The sequence below is a fragment of the Dermatophagoides pteronyssinus genome, unplaced genomic scaffold (assembly GCF_027571235.1).
Source record: "Dermatophagoides pteronyssinus isolate colony J.1.1.1.1 unplaced genomic scaffold, Derpt_VIB-CSIC_2022.12 sq0016, whole genome shotgun sequence".
Taxonomy (NCBI): Eukaryota; Metazoa; Arthropoda; class Arachnida; order Sarcoptiformes; family Pyroglyphidae; genus Dermatophagoides; species Dermatophagoides pteronyssinus.
Genome location: NW_027461540.1, coordinates 982,817 through 995,147, shown reverse-complemented (window position 1 = coordinate 995,147; position 12,331 = coordinate 982,817). Strand labels below are relative to the sequence as shown.

General features: G+C 29.7%; 3 protein-coding genes across 9 annotated transcripts; 1 reads left to right on the top strand and 2 right to left on the bottom strand.

Annotated features, from left to right (window-relative positions):
• Positions 1-1,645: 1,645 nt before the first annotated feature.
• LOC142645623 (uncharacterized) lies at positions 1,646-3,250 on the bottom strand. The gene has a single exon (XM_075822281.1). It carries the CDS (start codon positions 3,103-3,105, stop codon positions 1,810-1,812), a length of 1,296 nt encoding a protein of 431 aa, XP_075678396.1. The 5' UTR covers positions 3,106-3,250; the 3' UTR covers positions 1,646-1,809.
• Positions 3,251-4,238: 988 nt separating this feature from the next.
• Positions 4,239-5,237, top strand: LOC142645624 (uncharacterized). The gene has a single exon (XM_075822282.1). The coding sequence runs from the start codon at positions 4,626-4,628 to the stop codon at positions 4,845-4,847; it is 222 nt and encodes a 73-aa protein (XP_075678397.1). The 5' UTR covers positions 4,239-4,625; the 3' UTR covers positions 4,848-5,237.
• Positions 5,238-5,506: 269 nt separating this feature from the next.
• LOC113792272 (integrin beta-PS-like) lies at positions 5,507-11,870 on the bottom strand. 7 transcript variants are annotated; one of them, XM_075822273.1, is made up of 8 exons: positions 11,662-11,862; positions 10,931-11,433; positions 8,666-9,149; positions 8,021-8,594; positions 7,603-7,953; positions 6,872-7,528; positions 6,067-6,799; positions 5,507-6,000 (listed from the first exon to the last, which is right to left on the bottom strand). In XM_075822273.1, the coding sequence occupies exons 3-8, from the start codon at positions 8,823-8,825 to the stop codon at positions 5,935-5,937; spliced, it is 2,541 nt and encodes an 846-aa protein (XP_075678388.1). In that variant the 5' UTR covers positions 8,826-9,149; positions 10,931-11,433; positions 11,662-11,862; the 3' UTR covers positions 5,507-5,934. The 7 variants fall into 7 exon arrangements, with proteins under 7 accessions (XP_075678388.1, XP_075678389.1, XP_075678392.1 ...); XM_075822274.1 differs by having other exon boundaries at positions 11,719-11,862; XM_075822277.1 differs by lacking the exon at positions 10,931-11,433 and having other exon boundaries at positions 11,719-11,870.
• Between the last annotated feature and the right edge of the window lie 461 nt (positions 11,871-12,331).

Here is a 12,331-nt window from a genome sequence, read left to right as displayed (position 1 = left end):
GAATCCATATTTAGTCCGAAATAATAACCATATATCAACAAATACCTGTCTAAATTTTTTGTTTTCTTGTTGAAAGATATTATCACAATTATCGATTTGGTTCAAATTGAATACCTACCTACCTACCTAACTATATTTTTATTTCCAAAAACTAAAAATAATCAACAAAAAAACGAAATTCGAAAGAATTTTCTTATCTAAATGGTCAATCTTTGAATTGAAGATAGGTTGACAAAAATAAACACACAAAGATAGCAAGAAAGTAAGTATGTTTTTTTTCCTGCTAATCATCATCATCATCAATATTGGTGGGCCAATAATAATTGATAATGACATTATTTGTTTGTTTGTTTGTCGTTGTTTAGTTTAGTTTACATTTTATTTTGGTTACATTTTTGGTGGTCCAAATTAGTTTGGTTTAGTTTAGTTTTTTCGTTCACTGGAAAATGATGATGAAAAATGTCAATAATGATTGGAATGTAAATTTGTTGTTTTTTTTTCTTCAAGAAAATTTCTTTTTTACCGATAATCAATCAATCACGGCAAAAAAAGAAATGGAAAAAAATGTTTGAAATTTGTTTTTTTTTCCAATGAAACAAAAACCTTCCGTTCGTTCCGAAATAAAATGTTTCAAGGGAAAAAACGCACACACACACACACGCTTATTTCCGATCCTAATTAGAAAAAAGTAAAGAAAAATTCAAATTCAAATTTTTATAAAAATCAAAATACCTGAATAAATCGAAGAAAAATCAAATCGAAAAAAAACCTGATGATAAAAAAATCAATTCGAATCATTTTCGGTGTTAAAACATTCGAAATCTGTTTTGTCACACACACAAGACGACTGTCGTCAAAATAGTCGTCGTCGTCGGTTTTGTTATCATCTTTAAACCGAAAACCAAAAACCAAAAAAAAACCTGAAAACCAGAAAAAACCGACCGCAATACAATTAATTGCCAGACACCAATTGTTGTTTGATGATAATGATGATGGTGGTGGTGACTTGTTACACAAAAAATCATTCTTTTTTTTCGGTAATAAATTACTTAATGTTTGTCATTTTTCAATCATTTAAAAAAAGAAACATTCGATTATTCAATTATGATGATGATGATGATGATAATGATAATGTAAATGGCTAGTCTAGCAGAAGAACAACTATAATGTAAGTATTGTGAAAATTACACACACACACACCAACATAGGATTAACATTTTTTTCTCTCTCTCTCTCTCTCGCTTCTAATTAAGGTAATTAAGCTATGATGATGATGATGATGACCATATACAGGTACCGAACCGGCTGGTTAGCTGACCGGTGACCGCCTGGCCATGACACAAGACGACGACGGCGACAATGGCAATGACAATGACTAGTAGCCAATTGATTATTACCTTTTGTTTTCATGGAATTAGATAATCCACTTGGTGCCAAACAATTTGCCGAATTTTTTTTTTTGGTTTGGTTATTTCGGGTAGTTTTGTCTTTTTTCTTCTGGAGAATCAACAAATCCAAAACATTCTAGGAAAATAATTCCAGACAACAATTGATTGAAATTAATTGATTCGATCATCATCATCAAATCATAGAAATGATGATTGGCAAAGTTTTCCCGAAAACAAAAAATTACATTGTAATCAAATTTTCTTTTTTTGAAATAAAAGTAATTTTTATTTTTATTTTATTTTTTACATAACATTGTCCTTTTCACATCACAACTTAATTACAACAAAAACAACAACAGCAACAACAAACAAACAAAAAAAAAGTCTACAAATTTACAAAGAAAAAATGAAAAATTGAAATTTACATAAATTGAAAGCTTATATAATAGATAATTAATCGAATAAAACGTTCAATACGTATGAATATTCGATCATCGATATTGATTTCAATTTTTAATGAATATGAATGTATTTTTCGTTGATCATCGATATCGTTATTTGATGATAATTGTTTACCACATTTGTTTCCCGATTCATTAATTTCCGTTGCTGTTGTTGTTGTTATTGATTCAGACTCAGGTATAGTCGTTGTTGTCATTATAGTCGTACCATCACCAACATTATCGTTCGATTCATGACATTCGATTTGTTTACCACGTATAATGCAAATTTTACCATAATTTTTTGCCAAAGTTGATGGTGTTATCGTCGATGATTGTTGTTGTTGTTGTTGATAATTTGATTTAGATTTTTTTCGTTTGTTTACCATCATCATTCGATCATTGTTTTTATTATTATCATCGATTGTAATGATATCATTTTTACTTATGGTTTCATCATGATGGCTTCGTTTGGTTGGATTTGATGATGATGATGATAATTTTATTTCCTTTGGATGATTATTATTCGTTGAAAATGTTTTCATTTCTTCTTCTTCTTCTTCTCCAAAATCATCATCATCATCATCATAATCTTCATAATCTTTTGATGAAAAATATGGTTTTTCAAGAATTTTTGTCACTAATTTGGATTTTTGTTCATCATGATGATGATCTGGTTCTGGATTTACCATACTGTTATCATCATCGCCATTATCATCTTCATCGTTATTTTCATCATCATCATCCTCTTCTTCTTCATATTCTTCATCAAATTCAACATGATGATCATTTTTAGATTTCATTTCAGCTGTTGTTGGTAATGGTTTTAGTTGAGAAGATTCGATTGCTTCCATATTATTATGTTCATTAATTATTGATGGCGATGAACGTTTAGCTTGCATCATCGAACGTACATTACGTTGAATTTCCAGAAACATTTCATAACATTCAGGTACATTATGAATATCATCACATTTTTTTGCAATTTGATTCCAATATTTATTTTCAGGACAAAAATTTCTTCGCCATTTACCATTTTCACAACTAATATAAAGTTTACAATCACGTTTAAAATATTGTCCTGATTGACATGTTGATAATATTTGTACGGATGCAACAGTTGGCATTATTATCGTTGATGATGTTGATAATGTCGATGTCGATGTTGTTGTTGGCGATGATAAATTGATTTCGGAAATAGGTGCACCATTTATTGGATGACATTGATAGATCATCATTATGATCATCAAGACCGGAAACCAGGTAAAGTTAAACATTTTCAACAACAACAATGGAATACAAACACAAAAAAATTGAAAAAAAATCACTAAAGAAAGATCAATGTTTGGTCGAAAAGGTTTGTTGTTGATTTTTTCGAAATGAAACACAACAGCAATAATGATGATGATGACCAAAAAAAAAAAAAAAAATAATGCGTAAGTACGTTGAACTTCTATTTTCAAATAAGAAATACACGAGTCGATTCAAAAAATTTCTATGTTGTTTTTTTTTTTGGGTTTTGTTTCTGTTTGGTTGTTTTTTTCATCAATGATCAATCAACAGTTTGAACTATAGTTTGTGTTATGAATCGAAGAAAAAAAAGAACGTAAAAGAAGAAGACCTTAGACCTCTTTATACCAATTTTCAGCAAGAAAAAACAAAACAAAAAATACACTCCGCCTTTGTTGTTTGTTTGTTTGGCTAGGGTTATGTCAGAAAAAATATATTTGGTCAAGTCGCAAATACACACACACAGGCCATAGCCCATATTAACAACACAAACAAACAAACGACGATGATTATGATAAACATTGATGATAGGGTTATATGCATGCTGACCTTGCTATCCACACACACACACATACATACCTGTTTTTTATCTTTTGGTTTTGTTTTCTCTCTGTGTTTTCTTTGTTTCTTCTTTACTCCGATAATGATAATGTCATAAAAAAAATCCTTCCATTTTTTTTTAAACCGAATCCATTACCCTTACAGCACGTACAGAGAAAAAAACAAAACAAAAATATGGAATGGAATGTGGAATGTGTGGAAAACAAAGAAAAAATCTGGTCAAAGTAACAAAACAAAACAAAAACAAAAAAAATTCCTACTTTGAATCATACCGAATCATCAATCTATTCGATTGATACACACAATAAGCATCTTTAGCTTTGGTTCAAAACCGATTTTTAAACAAAACAAAAAAAAAAAACATTGAAATTCCTTTCGTTTGTTACATTGTCTTTTTTTCTTCTTTTTTTTTTGGGTTTTGTTCGAATCAAATTGCCTTAAGCCGACATACAGATAACAAACAAATAGAAAGAAACAAGAATGGAATTTCCATTTTGCCGCCACAAAAAGAAAAATGTTTCATTTGTCTTTTGTTTGTTTGTTTGTTTAACAATTCAACAATTTAAAAAAAAAACAAGAAATGAAAGTAAATAAATTACAATTAAAATTGATTCGATTCGATAATCAAAATGTTAAATGAAAACAAACGGAAACGATTGGCTAGGTCAAATTATTTTCAACAAAACAAAAAAAACGACGATGATTTCCTGATTCCTGAATTTGAAAAACAAAAAACAACAACCTTGATCATCATTTTTCCCAAATAATGTTCAACAAATATTTGATTGAGAACGATGAAATGCGAAAGAGAGAAATAAATTCCGTTTTAAATACCGAAAAAACGACGATCGGAATGATGCCAATCATATATAAATACGTTGATTTGAAAATTTGGAAATCATATCATTTCAGTTTTCTGATCAAAAAACTATTTTGAAATCAAAAAATGAAAATGAAACCAACAATTTTCCATTCGTTAATCATTGGTTTGGCCATCATTTTAATCATATCCAACATATCGGCAACACCACATTATTATGCTGGAACTGGTATTGGTGCTGGTTATTGGGCATTACCATATGGTAAAGGATTACGTTATAATTTATGGGGACGTGGTCGTGGTATTCTTCGTCAAATATTAGGTAATTATGGTGGTTTCTATGGCTGATATAACCAACAAACAACAACAACAACAACCGAAACCAAAGCCAAAGCCAAAACAAACCGACAACCGACTTAATCAAAAAAATTTTTAATTGAAACAAAAACTTTTGCCAAAAAAAAATTTAATAATAAATGTAAATGTTTTTATTTCCCAGAAAACGAAAAAAAAAACAAACAGATTTTTTGATTTTGATTAGAATTTACAGAATGCAATGAAAAAAAAAGAAAAAAGAAAAATAAAATTGTAAAACGATGACTATATAATTGATGAATGAATGAATGGTGTTATATAATGTAAGAGAGAGAGAGAGAGAGAGAGAGAGAGAGAGAGAGAGAGAGAGAGAGAGAGAGAGAGAGAGAGAGAGAGAGAGAGAGAGAGAGAGAGAGAGAGAGAGAGAGAGAGAGAGAGAGAGAGAGAGAGAGAGAGAGAGAGAGAGCAAGAGAAACATTCCAAAAAATAAAATAAATATGCAAAATTCCAATTAAAGAATTAAAGAATTTCATCCATCGACATTCTATCTCTGTGTCTGTCTGTGTGTGTGTTTGCATGTCAGAATATATTAGATTTTTGTTGTTGGTTGGTTGGTTGTAGTTGTGATTTCTAAAAGTGGGGAAAACAGAAAAACCAAAAACAAATTCCAGCTGTCGATTTGAATTAATTCTTTTTGTTCGGTTGTTTTGTACAATTATTTTGTTCAATAATAAACGTTTTGATGATGATGATGATGATGAGGATGATGAAGATTTTCAGTCGAAACATTTTGGATTAAATGCATTTTTTAGGTAATTTTTTCTTTGATGATGAAATTATTGGCAGCAAATGATGATGATGATAGATGTGATACGAATAATTAATAATAGAAAAAAAGAAAGGATATAGATTCTATTTCCAAAAAATAAAAATTGAATTTATATCACATTGGTTGTGCGTGAATGAAAATCTTTTTCTTCATCTTTTGGTAGCGCACAACATGGACAAGATTTGTTTGTTTAGGTTTTCTCGTGAAAAATATAACAACAACAACAACAATATTTAACAAAATAAAAAGCAAAATACAAATTCAAAAAAAACAATATTATTTTTTTCGGTGTTATTTTCCATTGTATGTAGGATTTTTGAATGTTGTTGTTGCTTTTTTGAATATTGGATTCACTCCCTATGGAAAAAAAGTGAAGGAAAATTAGAAATTAGAATTGGAAAAAAATCAGCTAGATTCATTTACCGTTTCCCATTTTGCATTTAATCGTTCCTCGTTAAATCGAGCAACTTCACGACGATCTTTAATTGTTGTTAATAATTTCCATATTAATAGAAAAGCAATACCAATCAATACAATACCAACAATAACACCGATAACAATAGCCAATATATTTACCGGTTCAGGACAATCTTTTGGTTCTTGTGCATAAATATAGATTTGATTTTCATGTTCATCAAAATGATATTTAAAATTAAATACACAATCATTTTCATCCCAAACAACACATAATTCTCCTTCTCTTGAATCAATATCAGGCGAAGTGATTGGATTTAATGTACAATTTTGACAATCATCAATAGCTAATGGTCCAGTATGAAATACTTGACATTCAACACAATCTTTATAAACATCGCAACGATTTTTACATGTTGGACATTCATCACAATATTGCCCAGTATATTGTTCCGTTTGATTTGTAAAACAAATACATTGACCACAAACACATTCCCCATGACCGGAACATATTTTATCACTATCCGGTTTGATACATTCATTATTACCAACTGGACAACTACAATCCGGTCCAGTCCATTGTTCTTTACAATTACATGAACCACATTCACATGTACCATGATCAGGTCCAGCACAAACTAAACCATTATAACGATCACAACTAAAATTATCACATTCACAATATTTTCCGGTAACTTTTTCATCAGGTGAATCACGTTTTGAACATTCACATTCTCCACAACTATATATTTAAAGAAAAATGAAAAGATTATTAGATTGATTGAAATGTTATCATCATTTGTTTATTACATACCGACAAATACCACGTCCAGAACAAACTTTTGTATCATTACCACGAAAACAGCTTGCTTCTTTTGCATCTGGATTTGAATCTTTTGCATCACATTCACATCTTCGTCCATAATGATTAAGATCACAGCTACAAATACCACATTGATAGCTACCTTTAAAACCACATTCCGGACTTTTATCTTGTCGATTTTCTTCTTTTTCACATTCACATTCACAAATAATTTCTAAATCAATATAAAGTGCATCATTTAGGCCGACTGGATAAACTTTAATTGTTTGTTTCCAATCATTACGATTTAATGGACAAGAATCAACCATTAATGTTATATCAAAATTAACACTATCACCAACACGAAGTCCTTTACAAACACTTGTAGATTCTTTACGTTGTCCCAGACATTCAGATGCATAACTCATTCGAATATTATTTGTTGCATTATCTTTTAATTCAATTGCTGATGTTATTTTTTGATATTCATCAACAATTAATTGTACAACATTTGATGAATCACCAGCCAACATACCGGCTGATGAACCTTCAATCAATGACAGTGAATGATTATGACCACCAACTAATTGATTATAAATATGAAATTGATCTTTTGTAACTGCAAATATAATATTTACATGATGTTCACGAACTTTACGATTAATTTGGCTAATGAAGAAAAAAAAATTAAATGAAATGAATTAAAGAAAAAACAATTTTATCATCAAAAAAACAGAACAAACCTAATAGAAGGATAATCTTGTGTAATACTTTCAGTATATAAACCTTCACGATCTAAATGACATTCACCATCATTTGGTTTAACAATACCGCCAAGTTTACCATCACCAGCATAATGAAAACCAGCATCGGTTGAAAATACTAATAATTTACGTGATTTATCACGCCAACCAATATCATTATGACAAACAATAGCTTGCATGATTGCATCGAAACCACCTTCCGGTGCATCCAAATTACCCGATATTTGTGTATCATTTACTTTACGTACAAAATCACTTGAATCAGTATCTAAACTCATATGATTTTTAAAACCATATGGTGCTGCACAACCAGGACAAGGTGCAATTAATCTGCGAGAAAAATTTTCCAGAAAAAATCAATTAATTAAAACAAAACAAGTAAAAAATTAATACTTACTTTTCTGGAACTATGCTAACATATGGCATAACAGTTTTATCGACAAACGATCCAAACCCGAGACGAAAATTATTGGTAAGATTTTTCATTGTTTGTGCAAGAACATGTCCAAGTTCGGCTAATTTTGCTTTATCATCTTCCATTGATTTTGATAAATCCATTAGATAATATAAATCAACTGGATAATCAAGTGCTTGTTTAAATGTAACTGTAAATGTTTTTGGTATTTGTGGCCGTACACGTATCGAAACACGTTGTGGTTTTAATTGTATTGGATCCATATTTTCATCCGTTTTATTCGATAAATCTTCATCTTCTTCCAGATCGAATATTGTTTGTGGTGAATAAAGATGCATTGATGGACAACCCATTTCTTGTAATTTAAACATTGTATTACAACGATCATCAGAAAAATTCCCAGGTAAATTACACCAAGAACATTCTTTTGTACGAATACAATCACCACAAGTTGTTTTTGTTACACAAAGTCTTGAATCACGTAATTGTTCTGAAAATGGTGCATTCAATGCAGACATTGTATCTTTATATTCAAAATATGTTGTTTTCATTTTATCTAATTTTTTTTAATTCGAATTATTAGTCATTTAGTAAATAACAAAAAACAAAGGTAAACAAAAAACTTACATTCAGTCAACGATAATTGTATCATTTGATTGAACACAATGAATATTAAAATTGATTTGATAAAATCATTTATTTTATATCTTTGATCTTGTCGACTTCGATGTCGATGATTTCTATCGCCATCAACATTATGGCAATTTGTGATTTGTTGCATTTCCATTTTTTTGGTTTCCGGGAAGAATTTCACAATCAATGAGTTTCCGAATTTCCGAAAAAATTTCTCCTTAATCGATCATCAATGAAGGAGCAAAAAAACAAAACAAAGTTTTTTTGGTTTGCTTTTCTTTTTGGCAAATTTGAAAAAAAAGAAGATTTATTTAAATTAAAGTATGTCAGGTTTCTTGATGTAGAGAAAAAAAAAGATGATTTTTTTTGGCAGTAAAATCGGCTTCGTTGTGCGAAATATATTCAAAAGTCAGTCAGTCAGTCAAACAGAAGAAGATTCTGTCACCTTCATCATTGGTGATGATGATATTCGAATGTTCTGAATACGGAGAAAACAGAAGAAAGAAAAAAACGGAAAATTTTAAAGTTTTTTTAGCACAAAAAAATCATGTTTTGGATTGCGAAACTCAATAACAACAAAAAAATGGACAGGTGTTACCAGGATCGATAATGAAAAATAAAAAACATTTTAAAAATAGACAAATTTACACAATGTTTTTGGAAACAAGTTTTTTCTTGTTCGGGTTATGTTCGATTTTCTTTTTTCGTTTTTTTTTTTGGATGTTCAAAAAAATCTTGATATATCGTATACGAAATTCTTTCAACCAGAAAAAGAAAAATCCAAGCAAGCAAAAAACCAAACGTTATTAAGAAACCAAAACGTTTTCGAGAGCGAGAGAAAGAAAGAGAAAAAGGTCAAAAGTCATTCATTCATTTTTTTTTTTCTTGGTTGGTTTGTTGATTCACATATGGTTTGTTTGTATTAAGCAACTTAATTCAATAACAAAAATTCTATGGACTTTTGACTTTTTTTTTTTTTTTTGATGGTTACCAATGTTTCTTCTTCTTTTCACTATTCACTAAGATATTTTCAATATGGTTGGTTGGTTGGTTGGTTGATAATTTTTTCTTTTCCAAACCAAAAAAAGCTACAGCAACAGCAAAAGTTTTTAACGAAGGAAAAAAAAGTCTTCTTCATAGCCAAAACTGAAGCGTAAATGTATGCGTGGGTGCTGAGATGATTATTATTATCATATGAAGAAGAATTGGAAGAAGAAAAAATTCATTATGAAAAAAAATAAAGTTTTTCAATGATTATCACACCGCCTTTCTTTACCTTTAACTTAGTTTTTTGAAATTCTTTTTAAGGGAATTGAAATCAACAACAACAACAAAAAACCGGAAACACTATAGTGTGTGCAAATGTGGTTTCATTTTTTTCTCTCATTCTCATATCTATCTTGACTTGTTATTAGATTAGTTAGTTAGTTTACATAGAGAAAAAGACAACTTTCCTTAAATGGAATTTGTTGCTGTTTGTTGTTTCACTTGTTTCAGGGAGAAAAACAGCATCTCGTAGGATTGTAGCTTATTTGTGGTGGTGGTGTGGTGTTGGTGGTAATCATCATTTGTGAAAAATGACCAAATGAATGTTAATGACGATCGATCGATAGACCAAACATGTGTTTTTTCGTTGTTGTTTATTTGACCAAAAAATCAATCAATCCAAAAAAAACAACCGTCAAATTAACACACGTGTTTTTGATTAACAACAGAAATTTGAAATGAGATAACCAAAGTTAGATCAAAAGAAAACAAAAAAATCATTCAATTGAAAAATTAAAATAGCCGGGTCTGTTTTTTGTTAGTTATTATTTTTTTTTTTGCAATTTCGAAAGATTTTTGCCAGGCAAAACAAAAAAAAACTTGCAGACGAATGACGAACAACAAGAGAATTCAACAGATTCGATTCTGTTCATTCTAAAAATAGAAAATGGTGAAATCTTCAAACTAAATAATTTCTTTCTTGTTCAAGTTTCACATCAGAATTACTCACTGCTGAATAATTCTTAGATTTCATTCGGCAAAGAAAAAAAAACAATTTTTATTTTGCTCCCAATTCTTGTATGCCGGAAGAGATTACACTCAAACATTCGAAAACAAAAACAAAAAAACAAAACCAGGACAATTTTTGTGAAAATAGCCCCCAACTCAATTTTTATCTGTTAACATAGTTACCATGTGAATTATCATCAATTTACCAAAATGGAAAACAACAAAACAAAAAAAATCTTTAAAAAGTTAAATGATAAAACTTACATTTGCAGATATGTATCCTCTTTAAATTTCAAATAAAATTACAGAAATTTACAACGACGTAAAAAAAGATGAATGATCCGTCAATAATTAATATCGCCGGAAGAATGTTTACCGGAAAAAAAATTGATTGAATCGAAACAGAAGAATTATTTCCAGAAACAATTTTGTTGAACTTTTTTTTTTTTGCTGAACTTTATGGAAACGTGTGTGAATGAACTTTGTCAACATCAAACAAAACACATCAAACTTTGTAACTTTATTCAGTCAAAAAGGCTTCTTTTTTTTGTTGCTTGGTTTTTATGACACAACCCTCAGTCGTCAAAATGCTATATAAAACGATGACAAACACATTGTGTAATTATTGTCCATGTGAATGTTGATGTGGATCCATAAACAAACAAACACTGGGCACAAGTAAACAATGTTTTAAAAAAAAGCTGCCTTCACTATTTATCAACCGAAAAGTCAAAAACCCATCATACATCTGCTTGATCTGGATGTTCCTTGTGAAAAGAAAAAAATTATTATTATTAATAACAACAAATTACTGAAAAACTTTGTGAAACAGAACGAGAACGAGAAAAACAGATCAACAAAAAAGTAGTAGACTGAGAAATATACTGTCTAAAAGAGAGAGAAATTTTCCTTTTTTCTCATCAAGCGATGCTTTTTTCTCGATGATCATAATGCATTCTATATAAAAATCATCATCATTTGGAGCAACAACTTACAAACAACAAAAGTAACATTGAAACACTCATCAAACAAACAAACAAACTTATACACACCCAGTTGGTAAAATGATTTTTATTTTGGATATAAAAAAAATTCTGTGTTTTTTGCTATCAAAAACAGAACACAGGGAGAAAAACATTACATGCATGTAATGTTTTTTTTTTGGGCTGTTTTCGATGGGTTTATCGTTTGTTTTTGTGTTTGTTTGTTTTGTTTTGTTTACTTCGATATGATGATGATATATGATGAGGATATCAACAATACCGATTGGTGATTTTTCTTTCTCTCTATGTCTATTGAGTGTAATGCACGACGACGACAACCACCGAGAAAAGGCAGAAGCAAAGACAAATGCAAAGCATCAAACAAACCATGCCATGGTTGTTGTTTTGGAATAATACTTGAAAAAAATCGTTTTTTTTTTCACTGAGAAAAAAAAGAGATGCTTTTTTCCTGAAGAATAATAAATTGTGTGTGATTCATTCGAATGAATGAATGAAAATTGAATGAATTGATGCGGATTTATGAAACAAAATTTTCTCTATATAACCATAGAGAGAGAGAGAGAGAGATTACTAAACTGTTGATTCCCGAAATAAAAAAAAACTGTGATTGCCAAATTTTATCATTTCATTTTCTATATCATCCAGTATCCAGCATACAAAA